General features: G+C 56.1%; 1 protein-coding gene across 1 annotated transcript in view; it reads left to right on the forward strand.

The window, feature by feature from the left end:
• The window catches only part of HYDIN (HYDIN axonemal central pair apparatus protein), a 129105-nt gene extending 110706 nt beyond the window's left edge, over positions 1–18399 (forward strand). Inside the window, exons 61-86 of the mRNA XM_080552306.1 lie at positions 94–245; positions 821–1013; positions 1479–1587; positions 2193–2453; positions 2928–3070; positions 3322–3540; positions 4688–4848; positions 5445–5557; positions 6245–6479; positions 6954–7166; positions 7666–7804; positions 8149–8314; positions 8652–8799; positions 9379–9586; positions 9755–9976; positions 10193–10362; positions 11040–11238; positions 11404–11562; positions 12099–12379; positions 12690–12909; positions 13366–13578; positions 15329–15492; positions 15752–15902; positions 16309–16539; positions 17258–17482; positions 17832–18399. Of these exons, the coding sequence (XP_080408432.1) occupies positions 94–245; positions 821–1013; positions 1479–1587; positions 2193–2453; positions 2928–3070; positions 3322–3540; positions 4688–4848; positions 5445–5557; positions 6245–6479; positions 6954–7166; positions 7666–7804; positions 8149–8314; positions 8652–8799; positions 9379–9586; positions 9755–9976; positions 10193–10362; positions 11040–11238; positions 11404–11562; positions 12099–12379; positions 12690–12909; positions 13366–13578; positions 15329–15492; positions 15752–15902; positions 16309–16539; positions 17258–17482; positions 17832–18320 (5184 nt within the window). The 3' untranslated portion in view covers positions 18321–18399. The remainder of the gene's footprint in view (positions 1–93; positions 246–820; positions 1014–1478; positions 1588–2192; positions 2454–2927; positions 3071–3321; positions 3541–4687; positions 4849–5444; positions 5558–6244; positions 6480–6953; positions 7167–7665; positions 7805–8148; positions 8315–8651; positions 8800–9378; positions 9587–9754; positions 9977–10192; positions 10363–11039; positions 11239–11403; positions 11563–12098; positions 12380–12689; positions 12910–13365; positions 13579–15328; positions 15493–15751; positions 15903–16308; positions 16540–17257; positions 17483–17831) is intronic.
• The last annotated feature ends 54 nt before the right edge of the window (positions 18400–18453 follow it).

The following is an 18453-nucleotide window of genomic DNA, read 5'->3' on the forward strand; positions in this document are numbered from 1 at the left end:
TCCCATCCTGTCCCCAGCTCCCCACAACGTGCGTCAGACTACATCACACAGAAGGGCTTTTCCTCCTAACTCTGCTCCGTGCACTTCCCCCAGCCCAACAGCCGCATCAGCGACGTTTTCGAGGTGGACCCCGTCCAGATGTGTGTGCCCAGCCGCTCCCACGCCTTCGCTACCGTGACCTTCATTCCACAAACCATGCAGAGCTACCAGTGCACTTTTGAAGCTTCACTTGATGCCCAGACAAGGTAATGCACCCTGTGAGCTCGTGGGGGGACGTCTCTGATAGCTGCTTCTCCTCTGGCAGGATGCGGACCTGTCATCAGTCCTAGCTCTTGTAGTAGGCCTAGGAAGAAGAGTTAGCATTGGATCATGTAGTAACTACTAGGTAGAGCAGGGCAGAAGAGTAAGAGTCATAGTTTAGTGTGTATTATTGGCTATGAAGTCTGCTCAATGTTAGGTAGCCAACTGGAAGTTATTGAATCAGAAAAATGTGGAGGCGCAGCTGCTGAGCTGGGGCTTTCCAAGGCCAAAGGGCTGGAGGAAGTGGTTTCTGTGCCAGGAAGCCACCATACGTTATCTCCTCATTTATGTTCCAAGGAGATGGCTGTATGTGATTAACCTAGGGTATGTCACGGTATTCCATATTAAAGAACAACTGCAGCCCTTGTAAGAGCAGCTGGTTACTCTGTCCTGGAACCATGTTCAGGACATGGGAGGAGAGGGACAAGGGGGGCTGTGGGTGGCACCCCATTCATTGCCTGGCAAATGAAAAACGGGTTATTGCCAGCCAACAACGATTTCTCCTCTGCCTCTCCTGCAGCCCTGCAGCAATTAAAGCCCAAAGCCTGACGTTTGATATCAGTGGAGAGGGGAATCTGCCTCGGGTCACGGTCCTGCGCCCAGTCCTTCACAGTAAGGCAGGGAACCCTCTGCTCCTCTTCAAGAAGCTGCTGCTGGGTGACTCTGAAAAGCTCCCTCTGGTCCTTCATAACGCTGGCATCATACCTGTCCAGGTAAGGCCCAGCTTGGGGAATGCACCCTCTGCTCTGGGAACAAGCCCTCCTCCCGTGGAGGAGAGGTCCCAGAAAACACGGCTGGGATGTGCTGCTACCCTGCGTGATCCCTTCCCACCCCTCCCTGCTCGCGTTTTGGTTCTCAGTGGCAATGTGTGGTGTCCTAGTTACATTATATTCTATCTGACCATGTTTTACTACATTTTCATTAAACTCAGTTGTCGTTTAATTCCATTCTGCTCATTGCTTTTTAATACTCTGTCCTGTTTACTTATATTTTAACTACGTTGCATCACTTCTGACCACTTTTTCTGTCTGATTTTACTTCCACTTCATGCTAAGAGTTGTGTGTGAAGCAGAGTAGCGTGCTGGGTTCCCAGTGGTGGACCAGCAGCAGCTCGGTGGTGGTCCATGGGCAGTCCTGTACCCTCACAGATGTGGTCATGCTGTGTTCCGTTTTCCCAGGTGATGATAGATCTGTTGGATGAAGGGGGAGTTTTCTTCCTGAGAGCCAGGCCAACCACGCAGTGCATCTACCAGGCTGCAGGTATGAAGGAGGACTCTGCTGGAGAAGGTAAATATGTTAACCATGAAGTGTGGTCATCCACACAGGGAAGGGTGAGCCCTGCTTATGGTTTGGCCAAGCAGCAGGTATTAGAGACAGTTTCTTTCCTGGGGCTCTCTCTACCCGTAGCTTTTCATGTGGATTTTGCACCACAGATTGTGCTGCTCCAGAATTTCTTCCTAGCAAGCTGTAGGAAGTTTCTCTGCTTTTCTGGACATTGTGGGTCAAGCTGTGGGAAAGCCCTGGGGAACTATCAGCACTTCAGTGGACCCTCCGAGGTCTTTGCTGCGTGTGGGGAGCTACCAGCCTGAACAAAGGCAGCCCTTGATCCCACAGCCAGCCAACAGAAGCCGAAAACACTACCTGACTCAGCTTAGGTATGGCAGGAGCTGGCTGGAGGCAGTTTGAGAGCCAGGTGTTAACGAGAAGTTAAGACACTTCAGGATATGCATGGTGTCATCATAGTCGTGTGAACGTAGGAATATCTAGAGCCTCTGGGGAGAGAACCTGTGCTTAGAGACAGCTGGGTTGCAGCCACTTATTCCTGTTATACCCTCTGGAGGTGTTTCCTCTGTGTAGCTGTGTCCCTGTCGCTCACTTCCATTGCTCTGCAGGGACAAAACCCCACACCGCTTCCCTGGTCCTGCAACATGGGGAATTAGCAGAGTTCGACGTGCTTTTCAAACCCAGCCTGCCCCAGCGCGTGGAAGGGAAGATCCACCTGTCTGTGGTGGACAACCCCTATGAAGAGACCAACGTTCAGCTGGTGGGTGAAGGCTATGAGGATGACTTCACGATAGACAATATCCATGGACTCGTGGCAGACAGCGCTGAGGAGAGCTCTGAGGGCGATCTGGAGGAGGACACAGTTGAAGGTAAGAGAGGAGAGGCTGCCAAGAGGGAATAAAGAGTAGGAAAATACACGTTTCTGTTCACCCTGGGCCAGTGTGGTGTGGCATAGCCTTAGTGGACAGATCCCGTTGCCTTCTGTAGCCTGCACAGCAGCCACATGTGGGAACACAAGGGCCACAGGAGGTCTATTGGCCTGTGGTGTCCTGTGGGGATGAAGGCCATGTATGATCCCGTGTCCTCTCCATAAACAGTCCTGTGCTGTCACCCACCAGGCCTGGTGGTCTGTGAGCGTGCCTGCCATGGGCATGCTGCAATGCACATCCCTCTGCACCACGTTTAGGGATGTGCCAGGGTGCATCTCTGAAGGATGGGGGTAGAACAGGGAAGTGCATCTCCCAGAGGCAGGAGGGCTTGGAGCTAGGGAAAGAGTCGGACGTGCATGTTCTGGGGGTGGGTGGACCTGGCTGCACACTGACATCCCTTGTGCTTCTTAACAGCTGCCAGAGTGGATCACATCCAGTTTGGGGACTGTCACATTGGGAAGCCCTACCAGGCCACCTTCACGATCACCAACCGCAGCCGGGTGGAGGCAATGCGATTCGAGTGGCCGGCAGGCCCCCCGTTTCACTTCTCCCCCCAGGTGAGCTCGGGCAGTTCTGCCTTTCCCACTACCCAAACACTGCCAGACATCTCCTGGGATCCGCCGGCGACTTTCCACGTACTGGTGCCACGTTTCAGTGACCCCTAGCAGATGCTGACTGCCAGACATGGAGCTTTGTTCGGGCAGGGCTCTCCACCCCACCAAAAAGGCTCCCTGCTATGAGAGGTGGTGTCCTCACTGCCAGCCCTGCCCTCGCCAGTGATTCCAGGTTGGTTGGCTCTCTGCTCTAGGTGGGACACCTCCACGCTGGCTGCGCTAAGGACATCACAGTGACCTTGAAATCAGATGTGGCAGTCACCTTCAGAAGGCAACCTGTGAGGTGTAAGGTGGCCAGGATCGCCTTCCAGCTGCCACCGGAGCAGGTCACTGACTGGGACAGCCGCCTGCGCACCGTCAAGTGGGTGGATGCCACGAGGGGCCAGGCAGCCTCGTGGCCTGTCAAGAAGAAGGTAAGAAACACGACAGCAAAAGCTCACCCAGCTTCTGCAAAACTAGGTGCCCACAGCAGTAGGCCAACATCTCTGCTGGCTTAGCGGTTCCTGCGTCCTCCTGAAATGTGAGGAAGCAGGAGCGTGAGTTTTAACCAGCGGAGTGGTTTTGGGGAGAGATGGATTCACTGCGACCTGTTATGCTCACACGAGATGGGGAAGTCTGTTGGTGAGAGGTGTTTTAGTCACTTGCAAATATTGGTCTCAGAAGTGTTGCAGCCCATGTTATGTGGAAGGTCACATTTTATTTTTATAACACTTTTTAGGGTGTTAATAGCTCTTCATCTGATTCAGTGCCTTTTGTGCCAATGGAGAGTTAACCCCACTGTGCTCTAGCTCTTGTCTTGAAGTGGAGAGTGAAACGCTCTCTCTTCTGTGCACACTGGCTAGCCCACTGGCACGTTTTGGGTGAGCTCTGTCTGTGCTGCTGAGATTTCTGTTGTGGTCTCTTTATCATGTGGGATATCTCAGAATCGGGCAGCCCCAGCAGCGTGAGGCAGTCATATGGGAGTCCAGAGTATAGTCTCTGGAAGCTCTTGCTTTCCTATAATTAGTGATGAAGCACTCTCGAGTGTCTCTTCTTTGGTTTCTGAGCCATAGTAAGACCACTAAACCAATTTTTTTCCTCCAGCCTTCTACCATCAGTAGCCAGAGATTTCCTTAGTAAATTCATTCCCATCCCAGGATGCCTGGACAGCTGCTGTACCACACGTGACATTTGGAAAGCACTTTCTAGATCTGTTCATTCTTGGGTTTCTCCATCCATGGAGCTCCATCAAGGGAGCTTAATCCCAATTTAGAGACCTGCCAGATTTATAGGGTGCCAGGAAAAAGGTCGCTCTACAGAATTAGAACATGGTGAATGATAGCTGGGTCTTCATCCCCACCGGTGTGCTCACAGTCATGGTGGTGACTGCTTTGAGCAGCATGGAGGAACAAATGCCTTAGTGGTTAGCAGCAGGGTCAGATTTTGTCCTCCTTCTAGGGAAATAAATGGGAGCAGTCCTTCCTAATCCCTATACGTGGTTGGTTTTGGAGGCCCAAAGGCTCCGTGCTCAGTCTGGCTTTCTGGGCTCTGCTCAGTGATTCCTTCCTGTTCTCTTTGGAGGTGATCGAAACAGACCCAGAACCAGCTCACAGCCTCCTGGAGAGGAGCAGCCGTGAGGTGGAGCTTTGCCTCAGCGCCGTCGTCAATTACGCCGAGTTCAAGCTGGATACGGATGCGATTCAGTTCAAGGAGACCTTGCTCTTCCAGACGAGGACATTCACGTGAGTGGTGGAGGTCAGGCAGGGAGCAGCCTTTGCCCAGGGCTGGCACAGCACCACGCAGCCAGTGCCTGCTTCCCCAGAGACGTGGTGGGCTCCAGGGGCCTCTGCTTTTCCTCCTACTTGTGATCCCATGCCACCAGCCCCCGACATGCTCATTGCACAGCCATTTCATAAACCTCTTCCAATTTCCATCAGGCTGCTGAGACTCGGAGGGGGATGCTCCTGCCTGCAGTGCCAGGGGAGGTGCAATTCTGCTGGGCTTTTCTGCTGGGAGCAACCATGGTTTTGCTCTCCTTGCATGTTGCCAGTCCTCACCTGCTCAAGGACAAGTTTGCTGTCAAAATGATGCCAACTTGAGATGTGAGGCTGGAATAAACCCCTTGGGTTAAGTCTCCCAGGCACCATGTCTGCACCTTCCTCTAAATTCTAAACTTGCAATTACTTTGTCCCTGACAGCCCAGGACAGCAATGGAGACAAGGCTGGGGAAGAACACACTGCTCAGCACAAAGAAGGGTGCCAGGAGCCCACCTGGCAGTGTTACTTCTCTACTCGCTCTGGATTTATGGGCCTTTTTGTTTCCCTTCTGGCTTTCCAGTTTCCGGCTGTCCAACACAGGGAACGTGGCCCTGGAATACACCTGGATGGAGGACATGGGGGATGAAAGGGCAGCGAGCCGAGCTGGGGAGCTGCTCCTCGCCACCCTGGAAGGTAAGGCACTGGCTCTGCGTGGCAGCTGGGGCTGCCCGGTGTGTTTTAGTCACTTGAAGTTGGACTTAATGCTGCCCCTAAGAGATGAGGCTGTCTGACATGAAATAGCACCCAGAAATTTTCCCAGGTGCTGTAGCACACTGCTCTCTGGCTAGTTGACACAGGTTTGACCCAGGCCAATTCTCCCAGTAGTTCCTGGAAATGTTTTGGGAGCGAGCGCTGGCCAGGAGAAGTCTGCATCTAGCAACTCCATTCTGGAGATGGAGAGAGTTTAACAACACGGAGTGATACAGCTGGCTTCAGTCCTGGGCTCATTTAATTTGCTAACAGAGACATAGCCTTCATCCGAGCATCTTCTACGGAGTGATGTTCAGTGGTGTGTTTTGATCTAAGCAGTTCTCTGGTTCTGCTGGGCCTTTTCACTGTATTTGCCCTCTCTTACCCCCAAATCTCCCTGCTGTCTGTCCTCACTTTCACACCTATCCCCAGGACTTTCCAGGATTACAACTTAGCCAGCAGTAACACAGAAGCAAGATGACCTTGACCACTCTGTTCCTCAATGCAGAAAGCACGGGCTGAGGGACACGCCAACTGCATCCCAGTTCCCCTCCCGTCCACTTGCAGCTGGAGAAACAGCAGATTTCCTTTTTGGAAGAAGATGTCCTGCTAACCTCTTCCTTCCCACAGGGGATTTCCTCTCCTCCGCTTCTGGTGCCTCCGAGAAGCTCCAGCCCAGCCAGCGGGGCCACTCTCCGGGGCACGACTCACCCTCCCTGAGCTCACCCCCGAGCACCGTCCGTGCCACCCCGCTCTTCTCTGTCGAGCCCCGCAGCGGCACCATCCCTGCCGGCCAGGAGCAGCTCTTCCAGATGAAGTTCTCCCCGGTGTACGTGGGGGACTTTGAGAGCTGCATGCTCTGCAGGTAGGAAGCGTCCAGGATTGCTAACTTGTTAACTCAGGCTACCCTGAGTCACAGTATTGCCTCTGACCGGGGGGTGGGAATGCAGAGCCTGGGAACAGCAAGCCCCAGAGTCTGCAGAAACAACGAGCACTCAGGACCAAACAAAGATGACTGCCTGGCCTTGTAAAAGCAGATATGGAGACACTGGGAAATGACATTTCATTTTTAAGCTCCTGGAGGGTTGCAAAATCTGGAATGAGAGATCCAGAAAGGCTGTCTAGGGGCCAGCTAACCCCTGGCTGTGCTTCTTTATCACACGAACATGACCTCCTTCTCCATGCGGAAACTTGTGTGCTGCTCTAGGCACACCTCTGTGTTTCTGCCATGTCAGTTTTGCAGTTCTGTTTGACTTGCTGGCAGCGCTTGCACTGAGAGAGGATGCAGCACAAGCAGCCAGCTGTATGGAAACAATAATACCAGTCCCTTTCTTCCTAGTATTCCCAACCTGAAGCCGAATCAAAAGGGCCCAGAAGTGGTCGTGAAGGGGAGAAGCCAGATGCCACATTGCCACTTTGAGCTGGAAGACTCCGACTACATCACTGCAAAAAGGCGCAGCCCCGAGCTGCAGGACCCGAAGGGGACAACGCTGGGTCTCAACACGAGGGTGGTCGAGTTTGCAGCGATTGGTGTTCGTAGCAGGAACAGCAGGTAGGTGTGGGCACGGCTTCCCCTGTTGATGGTCTCCTGGTCACCCCCTCAACCAGAGACCTCTCCAGCTCCTCTTCCAAGCCCCATGGCACATCTGTACCACGTCTGTGACCTGCTGACATGTGGCTGGAACAAGCTGGTCAGTGGCCAAGACCAAGTGGCCAATTTTTTGTTCTCTTTGCCCTTTTCTTCAATAAGCACAGCTGGTAGTGTCTCCTCAGTTGGTGTGGGTTACCTCAGTTGGTGTGGTTACCTTTTTAATGTGCAAAAGTTTGGCTATGCCGTTGCTAATTTCTTTCTCAATGACTGTTGTTATGTCTGCGTGGGAGACGAACAGGGCTCCTAAAAAGCAGGCGCAACGTTCATGTTGCCAGCGTTGTCCACCTGTACCCAACAACTGGATGTCATCCAGGACTGGAAGTGCCTGACATTTGCTGCAGGATGGAATTATTGACCTCCCAATGCCACCTTCATAGTCTTTTTCACTTTACGTGCCCAGGACCTTCATGGTTATGAACCCAACCAGTTCCGCGTACTCCTTCCAGTGGACTTGCCAAGACCCTGCAGCTCCACCAGGACAGACAGCTTTCTTCTGCCTCACAGAGAAAGGGCAGATCCAGCCGGGGAAAAAAGCAGAGGTGGGTGCAGAAAGAGAAGAAGGTCGGTCTGGCACACACACATGCCAGTTTGGCACCAGCTGTGTCTGCACTCTCGGGATGTCCCACCTCACTGTGAACTTGCTTTAACCACGACCATGAGGAAACCTTTGCATATAGCACAAATAAGCTGGCAGATGAACCTGTTGTCACGCTGTACCCCACCTGCCATGCCTTTGGGCTGTAAGTGGCACGGTGGCCTCTTTCTGAGTTGGCAGTGCATAAGGTGGAGCTTTCTGGGGTTTCTCTATGGTGCAGCGTGCATCCCTCTTCCCTTACCCCTGCCAAGGGCAGCAACTTTCCTTCATTTGTCTCTTTTTCCCCAGATCAAGTTTGAATTCATCCCCCGGCATCTGGACATCACGGAGTCATTCTGGGTCTTTACGATCCCCGAGCAGAGCGTTTCAGTCCCGTTCCTGCTGGTGGGCAACACCACCGATCCGCTGGTGACTCTGGACAGGTCCCACCTGAACTTCCACTTGCTGTTAGTCGGTGAGCACCATGATTGTACCTTATACACTCAGACGTGCTGCTCCAGTCCTCCTGCTCCAGCAAGCTCTGAAAAGGAAGCTGGAAATGGGATCAGGCACTGGTGTGAGCAGATCAGCCAGCTCCTGGACCTGAGTGTATGAGGGAGAGGAAGGGGAAGGGAGGAAGACGTGGGTGTTTGGGTCATAGTGCATGACTGGGGGTTCTAAGAGAGGATTTGGGGGTGATGCTGGGGATCCCAGGGAGTCAGAAGCCCGTGGCCCCCCTGGCCAGGAGCACAGCGTGCAGCAGTGGCCTGGCTGCCAAAGGGTTTGCAAGAGCTGCTCCATCCCTTCCTCAGGGCACAAGGTACACCAGACCATCTATATGATCAACAGCGAGAAGGAAGCCTTCAGCTTTGCCTTCAGAGAAAGCTCTCTCTTCTCAGAGGGATGCAGCACCTCCGTGAAAATAGAGCCCCTGGAAGGCTCCATCGCTCCCCTTTCAAGGTAACATGGCAGCATCCCCGGCCAGGTTCCCTCTCCCACCTGCCAAACGTTGCATGCTCACATTGCTTTTGAGGCTTTCTCCCCTCTGTAGTCACCAGATGACTCGCAGCAATAGCATAAATCCAGCTTGTTTCATTCCTTCCCCTTGGGGACACCGCTGGTCAGCACGTTTCTCTGTCTGGTGGCTGTGTCTGGGTTTCGCTGGGCTTCCAGGCCCCCTTCCTAGAGAAGTGTGAGCTTGGATCTTCTGTTTTTGATGACAAAAGCATGTTCTGGGGCTTCACCCATATGATCCTGAGCCAGGGGCTGTGCAAGCAGTGCCACAGGCCACCAGCACGCCTGCTGACCCACTGAGGATCTCCCTGTGCCCACTCACAGCCTGTCCCAGTGCCTGGAGAGAATGTGAGCTCTGGGTGGCTTTGCTGTGGCTTAAAAGATGCTGAGTTGTGACTTGGCACCGGGTGTGTGATAAGAGAGCACCCTGCATCAGTTGCTGCTCTCTCATGAGCCAGGCAGTACAGGGCCAAAAAAGATGTCAGAGATGGAGAATGGAGCAGAAAAAGGGTCTTCTCTCCCCAGGCTTCCCATTACAGTCGTCTTCACACCAACACTGGAAGGAGAGGTGGTCTTCAACCTCAAGTGCGATGTCAAGAGGAAGACGGAGCCCCTCTGCTTGAATATCAAGGCCAGCGGCTACAGCATGAGCGTCTCCGTCAGGTGTGAGAGTGGCGACGGCCGCGGCACCGAGCTCAGCGCGCAGGAGGTCAACGTCATTGATTTCGAGGAGGTGAGCAGTGCATGGTTATCTTCGTTTAGCTGTATAAGCTGGTCTCGAGAGAGTGAGGCTGAGCCTTCACAGCGGTCTTCAGCCCCAGGAAGGCCCCAGGAGCACATGAGGAAGGAGCACTTGCTGTCAGCTGGTGCTCCACGTGTCCTTGCCCCTGTCTCCCTGCAGGTGCAGCTGAACGAGAGCACCAAGCGCGTCCTCAGCATCTGCAATAACGGAAAATTCGGCTTCAGCTTCTCGTGGGAGCTGAGCGGCCCTGCAGCCCGAGTGCAGCTCCTCACCCTCGCCCCTCAGACAGGCAGCGTGCAGGCTGAGAGCAAAGTGGAGACCCAGCTGGTTTTCCACCCGCAGAAAATGTGCTCTTTAAAGGACGTGGAGCTGACACTGCAGGTGAGGCACCCATGTTTGGTACGGGACCTTCGCCTTCCCCATGCACCAGCAGGAGCCGTGACTCCCAAAAACCTTTCCCTCACAGCCCACCTTCTGCTGTCCTTCGGCACCTGGTTTTCCTTATTGTCCCCCCGTGTCCTTCCTCAGCCACCTCCGGTGTTTGTGGTTGCAGTTCCCATCCCTTCAGCTGGCTCACACTCTCTCTCTGCCCCCCAGATCAGCCAGGGTCCCACGTTTACCTGCGTGTTCCTGGCCACTGTGGTAGTACCCGCCATCCACTTCTCTGCCACCAGACTCAACTTTGGAGCCTGCTTTGTCTACCAGGCTGGGATGCCACCTGCCCGGCAGACCCTCGTCATCACGAACAAAGCAGACAAGGATGTCAGGTAGGCCTTCACACGCTCCTTCAGCCCTTGCTTAGTGTCCTGGCTCCACGTCCTTGCGGCGAGCAGGGCTGTTGGCCAAACAGGGGTTGGGGCTGCATGAGGACACAGGGTCTGGTGTCACAGGCAGGCTGAGCAGGCTGCACCGCTCTGCTGTGAGCTCCTGGGGTCTGACCAAAAGCCTGGCTGAGGTGTCCCAGGGAAGCCACAACAGCAGGGATCTGGGTGCAGCCCGTGGACCCATCCCATCCTGCACGCTGAGCGTGACACCCTGCCTGGCAGCCCGAGCCCCCATCTGTTTGTTGAGCTTTTCAGCTGCTTTACCCCAGAATGTCACGTTATCTTTATGTTCAAACGTGCTCCTCCCTCCTGGTGTGACACAGCAGGATCCTTCGTGCCCAGCTGTGCTGGCTGTGAGGCTTCACTAAGCATTCCCCCAGGATGTTATTCATCTCTCCTCGGGGTGCCGGTCACATAAGGGACCAGGTCATCCCATTTCCCACCGCTGAGCACAAGGAGACCTTGTGCCAGGATAACACACCCTGGGAGGGAGCAGCTGGGGCCCTCCTGGCCTGAGGATGCAGTGAGAGGAGACGGGAGAGCCCCGAGCAGCCCCGATGTCTCCTGCGGAGCACACGCAGCCTTGTGACACCTCTGCTTCTCCTCGTGCTTTCCGCCAGCCTGAGCTGCCTGTTCGCCGGCACCGCGCACCTGGAGGTGGGCTGCCCAGCGTGCATCCTTCGCCCAGGAGGGGCCATGGAAGTGCCCGTCACTTTCTATCCCAGAGAGGTTGCATCTTACCAGGAGCTCATCCCTTTTGAAATCAATGGCCTTTACCACCAGACTGTGGAGGTCCAAGGAAGGGGCACAGAAATGAAGGTGAGATGACATCCAAATCCTAAAACTCGGGTTACAGCCCGCCAGCATGGCTCTCTCACTTCCTCATCCCTCTTCCCTTGCCCTGTTCTGCTTTTCTGCCATGAAGGGGTAGAAAACCTTTCCTCCTCCTTTCCTTTTGCTCCATACTAATTCCTTCTGCCTCAGGTTGATGTTGTGGAACCACAAGGGAAGGTGGTGAAGCTGGGAGCCCTCTCCATCGGACAGACGGTGAAGAAGACTGTCACCATAGCAAACAACAGTCTCGCCCCTCTCACTTTCAAGCTCAGTTTCAAGTCCTCTGTGCCAGAGCTGCAAGAACACGGGGTAAGGCTGCTCCAGGTGGGAGCTAGCATTAATTGCAGTTGTGTGCTGTGTTGGCTGCCTGTGTGCTGTCCTGTCCTGTCCTGCCTCCCGAGGGTGCTCGACCAGTAGATACCTGCGATGTCTCACCTGAGCAAGGTGTCACAGCTCCCCTAGCAGCCAGCAGTGAGAAGCAGGCACAATTCCTCTAACTTGGTTCAAACACCTGTGTCTGGATGTGGCCACGTAGTTCAGATATGGGAAGGTAAGGGAGGCAAACCAGTCTCTGATGACCGAGAGTTACAGCCCTCTTGAGGTTTGCACAGAGTGACTCTGGAAGGTGCAGTCCCGCTTGCCATGGCCAGATGGACGTGCCACAGGAAAACACCTTTGGTGCCCAGGGATGCGTACCGGGGAAGGACTGAGGTTGGGGCAGTGGTGCTGGGGACAGAAGAGGAATGTATGTAAGCAGGACTGGAGGACTCTGCTCTGCCTCTCGTGATAAAGGACTCGCAGCTCGGTTGCCAGATGAAGCAGTTTCCACCCGTTTCTTTGCGCAGGTTCTCTGCGTGCACCCCACCGGCGAACTGAATCTGAAGCCCAAAGGAGACACCTGCAAAGTGGAGGTGGTCTTCTCCCCAAAGCGCCGCATCCAGCCGTTCGCTGGGGAAGTGATGCTGGAGAGCAAGGGCCTGGCGCGCTCCCTCTTCATGGTGCGGGGCTCCTGCCAGGGCATCCACGTCAGCCTGGACCAGGAACACCTCAACTTCGGAGCGGTGCTGCAGCAGAGCCACGCGTCGCAGCGCATCACCATGCAGAACATGGGCGACATAGGAGTCAAGTAATGCAACCCCCTGCTCCATCTGAGTGCTGGGAGCTTGGGCGAGGGTTGGGTGGTGCTGTAGCTTGCCCAGACAGTTCTCCTCTGCTTTTTTCGTCCCACTGGAGAGCCATGCAGCCAAGATTGTGCAGTTAGCAGGGATACACCCAAATCTTTTATAGACAGGTGCAAGCTGAGTCCTGCTCAGCTTGACACCTTGCCATGCCTGAGATCCTGTGGAGAAGCCCGCAGGAGGTTTGGAGCAGCACATTGCATCCACAGCCTCCCCGTTGCTAATCCTTCCTTCTGTCTTTGTGCTTTCCTTGGCAAGGTTTAAGTGGGACGTCAAGAGCTTCAAGCCTGATTTCTCCATCAGCCCCACGAAGGGGTACATCTCCCCAGGAATGGATGTCCCCTTCGTCGTCAGCTTCCACCCCTCGAAGCCGAGCCTCTCTATCCAGTACGAGGGACTGCAGTGCTCCATCCAGGGCAGCAAGCCGCTCCGGCTTACGCTGGCAGGGTGCTGTGTGGAGGCCCCTGTGAGCAAAGAGGTAACCGCAGCAGAGCCAGGACGGGGACTGGAGGCCCCTCACCTGCTCCCCGTTTCTTTCTCCCCTCCTTGGGAAGCCGCAGCCCCATCACCCAGCATGCAAAGGACTTGTTCCTCTCCCTTCTTCTGAGAGCAAGCAGCTTGATTGACCCCAAAGCCTATGGTCTGAATGGGCATTTTGCATATAACTTTTCCTAAAGTGCTTCTTGCTGTGCTCCAGAGCCTGGTATAGAGCCGGTCTGAGTCCTTTACAGCTCTCCCACCCCCCTGGGCAGCACAGGACCCTCTTCCAGCTGGGGCTGATAGCCCAGACTGCCTGCCCCACAGCTCCCACCCCAACTCCAGGCTTCTGCCTCTTCCTCTGACCCCTCTTCCAGCTGGTGAGCAGGTGCCAGTCCCGCGGCAGTGAAAGGATCCCACTGTACAGCCAGGCCCCCTCTGTGCTCCTCCATTGCAGACGCTGACGTTTGCATGTGACGTGCGCGAGACACACAGCCAGACCGTCCTCCTGTCCAACCCGAGCAACGAGGCCTGCACCGTGAAGCCCGTCATTGAGGGCGAACACTGGAAAGGGCCTGAATTTTTCCACCTAGAGGCCAACGAACAAAACAAGCCCTACAAGATCACCTACAGCCCCCTAACCATGAGCTCCGACAAAAAGAAGCACCAGGTATGTGACGGGCCAGCATGCTGACCCCTGTAGCATGACCCCCAGAGCTCACCCTGCTTTGGGCAGGAGGTTGGACAAGATGTTCTCCTCCAAACTTGGGTTATGATCAATTCATCCTATGGTCCTGTTGTGGTTTAACCCGGCCGGCAGCTCAGCACCACACAGCCGTTTGCTCACCCTTCCCCCTTCCCTCTCCGGGATGGGGGAGAGAAACGGGAAAGTGAAGCCTATGGGTTGAGATAAAGACAGTTTATTAAGACAGGAAAATAATAATAATAATAGTACTACTAATAATAATGTGTACGAAACAAATGATGCACAATGCAATTGCTCACCACCCGCTGACCAATGCTCAGCCTATCCCTGAGCAGCCGGCCCCCCACCCCGGCCAGCCACCCCTATATGTTGTTCAGCATGGTGCCATATGGTGTGGAATACCCCTTTGGCCAGTTGGGGTCAGCTGTCCTGGGTCTGTCCCCTCCCAGCTCCTGCTGCACCCCCAGCCTGCTCGCTGGCAGGACAGAGCGAGAAGCCGAAAAGTCCTTGGCTTAGCGTAAGCACTGCTCTGCAACAATTAAAACATCAGCATGTTATCAGTGCTCTTCTCATCCTAATCCAAAACATAGCACCCTACCAGCTACTAGGAGGAAAATTACCCTAACTGAAACCAGGACAGATCCTATGTTGGAAGCTGGGTTTCTGGGTGGTTAAAGGCCAGGCATAGAAGAGCTAATCTGAAAAGTCAGGTTGTCTGAAGGCTCAGGAAATGAGATTTGTTCTGTACAGCTCCTGGTCCCTGCCCGTGCAGCCCAGGGGGGCTCAGAGCCCTTCATTCTCAGCCCTGTGGGCTGCACAAGCTCCCCAAGCCCTGGACAGCACTGCGCTGCTGACCCTGCCGTGGCTCGGGGTCTTTTTGCAACAAGGGGGGCAAAGCTGTGCTGCTGGTCTGAGAGCAGTCTGTCGGGTGGGATCCTGCCCAGGGCATCTCTTGACATCATCTTCGGTGACGTGGGAGCTTTGGAAAGAGCCTTTCCTAAGGGTCCCAGGCTGAACAGAGAGGGGTGATTTTTCCCCTCCATTTCCATGGGCACTGTTTCTGAGACAAGCCCTTAGATCAAGGGGCTCAGCTGAGAATGGCTCTGGGGAGCTGGAGGTGCCTGTCAGCCCCCTGCCCCGTTCCAGCTGACCTTACAGCAAGGCAGAATTTGAGCCAGAGCACGAACGGAGGCCAGAGATCTCCGGGTTCAGTCTCCAGGGCACCAAGCAGATCTGTGCCCTGTAGGGTTACACGTGTTCAGTATCTCTTTAATGGTTGATATTCACATTTAAAGCCCTGCTGCGGGGGTCCTGCAGATTTCGGCTGCCCTGGGGGCAGAGGAGATGCCACAGAGGGCATGTGGTGGTGACCTGGTGGCACCCGAGAGGATTGCTGTGTGTGAGCCCACTCTGGCTGGTGGGACCCTGCCGTGCTAGCACATGGGCTCTTGGCAATAATTTTGGGGCTAATCCCAACACTGTCAGCAGGGTAGTCAAGCTTAGCAATGCCCTGTCGTTGTGCCAGCCTGAGTGGGGACAGTGACACCACCTCCACCTGCACCGGCCACTGGGCTGTGGTCACAGCTCCACTGCCTGCATCACTCGGTGCTACTTGAGTCACAGGGACCTGCAACGGTCTGGGGGTGCTTGAGAGCCAGTAGCTGTTCTGGCCAGAAAGCAGGAGAGCTCACCCCATCCCATTCCTTATTTCTAGGGCTCCATCTTCTTCCCCTTGCCAGACGGGACAGGTTTGCACTACCTCCTGCAGGGGACTGCTGAGGGCCCGAAGTGTTCGGGGACCATTGTTCGGGAGGTACCGTGCAGGACCTCCTACACCGAGCTCGTCCCTGTCTCCAACTGGCTGAGCAGACCACAGAGGTGAGTCGTGCCCCGAAGCCTCCTCCCATCAGCAGTCCCTGCAGCGCCTGGGAGCTCCTTCCAGCAAGCTTCTCCTTGGCCACTTGTGGCCATGGGTGCCTGGGGTCACAGTGCCGTGTTCAGACCCATCCTGGGGGGCTCTTCTGGGGTGCTGGCTCCCTCTGCTTGGTGCAGGGAGGAGGAGAGGGGCTGTGGCATTCCCCCCATATCCTACGGGAGTCCTTCCCGCTGACCTTCCTCGCCTCCTCCTCACCCCCAGGTTCCTCGTGGTGATGGACATACTCAAACCAGAGAACCTGGAGAGCGGTTCCGTGCTGCGTGGGCTGGAGTACATTGACGTGCCTGGCTCCGACAAGAAGGACTACAAGCTCACCTTCCTCTCCTACAAGGAGGGCGTCTTTAACACAATGGTAAACGCGGACACCAGGCTGCAGAGTCCTTCGAGGGGCTCCTTGGGGTCTTTCAAGGGGCTCTTTGCTCCCTGAGAAGCCTCGTGCCTGTTTTCACACCTCCAAGTGCCAAACGTGGGGCTGTAGGTCCTGGGTGGCCACCGAACAGCAGGCACCTCCACCTTGCACTGTCGCTCTCAGTGCAGGTCCCCTTGAGGGCTGCGTAGCACTGGTGGGTCAGGGCATTGGTGAGGGGGAAGCAGTTGGAGAACACAAAGTGGAAATGCCTTGCGCTCCTCCTAGGTGGCTGCTGTGGCTGTTGTGGAGGCAGGGTGCTGAGCTGCAGGGCTCTGCAGGCCGGCCTAGCACAGCTGGGGGGGGGTTATCTGCAAAACAACCGGCACCTCCCTTTTTTTCTCCAATCCAGGTGACCTTCCTCAACGAGGCGACCGAGGAGTACTTGTTTTACATGATCACTTTCAAGGCCACGGCACCAGGACCCGTCGGCACCGTTGAAGTGAGCGCCGCTGTGCGGCAGAGCGTGTCTTCTGCCGTCAGGGTGGACAACCCGCTGGCCGTCCCAGTGGTGTTCGACGTCGATTGCAAAGTGCCCGACGTCAGCGTCCCCCCGCACTTCACTGTGCCTGCCCAGGCAGAGGTAGGTGCCCAGCCCACCCAGCTGCTCCCCGCGGCCCTTCTGGGAGAGAAACAGGGGGCTGCTCTCCGAGGGTGGCAGCTCCCACCGCTAATATGAAGGGACAGAAGCATGTGAGAGTGTCTCTGGTGGGAACTGCCCTGCACTGATGCTCTTTGCACCCCTCGTGATGTGCAAAACCAGGAGTCGGTGTCCCTCAGGCCATCCTTTGAGCGTGACTGCCCTGTGCCCCCCCGATCGCTCTGCTTGGGGCCAGGCCCCATGCAGGGCCACTGGGGTCTCCTGTGTCCTCACGAGCACTGTGCTCGATGGATGGGCTGGGTCAGGCCGCCCAGCTGTCCTGAGAACTGCTGGAAACACTGAAAAAGACAAAAATACTGCTGTAATAGCACTGAAACACGAGTGTGGATGTATGGAGGTGGGGGTTTCGGGCTGGTTTCCCAAGAAAGCTGCTGGGGCAGCCCTGCAGGTCGCTGTGCATGCCAGCCTGTCCTCCCTAACTCGAATTTGGCAGTGTGCTGCAATAGGGACGTGGTGTGTGAGCACAGCAGGGGCATGGCTACTAGAGCCTGCTAAAGCAGGAGCCACGGTGAGGGGCCGGCTGTTAGTTGTGCCCCTTGGGAGCCGCCTGCACTGCCTCCCAGCACGGCCTGAGCACACCCAGGGCTGCTTTCCCCCGTCCTCTGCCTGAGCCCGTGGCTTTTCCCTTCATCCCTCCCAGGCTGATCTTGTCTTCGAGTACCGGCCCCTGAAGGTGGGCGAGAGCACCGGGCGCCTGATGCTCCACAGCAGCGACTTGGGCTCGTGCCACTACGAGCTGAGCCTGAAAGCCACCCCCAGCAAGCCGGAGAAGCCACTCTACTTCTGCACCACGCTGGGCTCTAACCAGACCCTCACCGCCAAAGTCACGAACTACAGCCGTCAGAAGACAGACTACGTCCTCCAGGTGAGCCCAGCACGCTCTGGCGGGAGGGAGGGAGCCCAGCCGGTCTCCTTGCAGACCTCCCCTGCTGCCCTTTAGGGTCCCACAGTGCCTGGACTCCCACTTCGCTGCTGGAGCCAGGGATTTTGGTCCCCCAGGGCTTGGCTGTAGGGTTGTCCCTTTGGGGCACGTTTGGGCAGACCCTATGGGTGGTCAGCAGGGACACGGTGAGGGAACTGGGAAGTCAGGGGCAGGAAAGGGAAAGCGTGATGCAGTCGGGAACCTCGATTTGTTTGTTCCCTGCTCTTTATATTCTCATCCCCCAAGCTCTGCTTTTGTGACCCCCTCCCCATCTCTTCTGCCCCCCGCACAGACCGACTGCCCCGACTTCCAGACGGAGAAAACCATCAGCACGCCCCCAGCCTGCGCGGGGGGCTCGGAGGTGTGCGTGGAGGTGACCTACGAGCCCTGCCAGCTGGGCGAGTCCCGGGCCACCCTGCAGCTCTCGGGCCCGCCGGGGGGCGAGTACAGCATCCCCCTCTTCGGCCTGGCCCTGCCGCCCAAGCCGCAGGGCCCCTTCCCCATCAAGGCCGGCAGCAGCACCTCCATCCCCTTCAAGAACGTCTTCCTCCAGCCCACGGCCTTCACCTACAGCGTGGAGAACCCGGCCTTCGCCGTCCGGGCCACCGGGACCTTGCGCCCCAAGAAGACCATCTTCATGGCCGTCTCCTTCGAGGGCAGCCCGGGCGGCGGCAGGACCCCCGTCACCAGCCGCCTGGTGGTCTCCTGCCCCCGGGCGGCCGGCGTGGGGCCGGGGGTCTCCTGGGTGTACTACCTGCGGGGCCTCCCCACGGACAAGTGACCGGGGGCCTCCATGGGGTCCTCCATGGGGATGGAGCTGATTGTGGGCGGCACCACAGCTAACGGGGGGTCACGGCAAACTGGGGGGGGCTTTGGGGGGCTTGCGGGGGGGTTATGGGGGTGTTCTCTGTAAT

The sequence above is a fragment of the Anser brachyrhynchus genome (assembly GCF_964034855.1).
Source record: "Anser brachyrhynchus genome assembly, chromosome: 12".
Lineage (NCBI taxonomy): Eukaryota > Metazoa > Chordata > Aves > Anseriformes > Anatidae > Anser > Anser brachyrhynchus.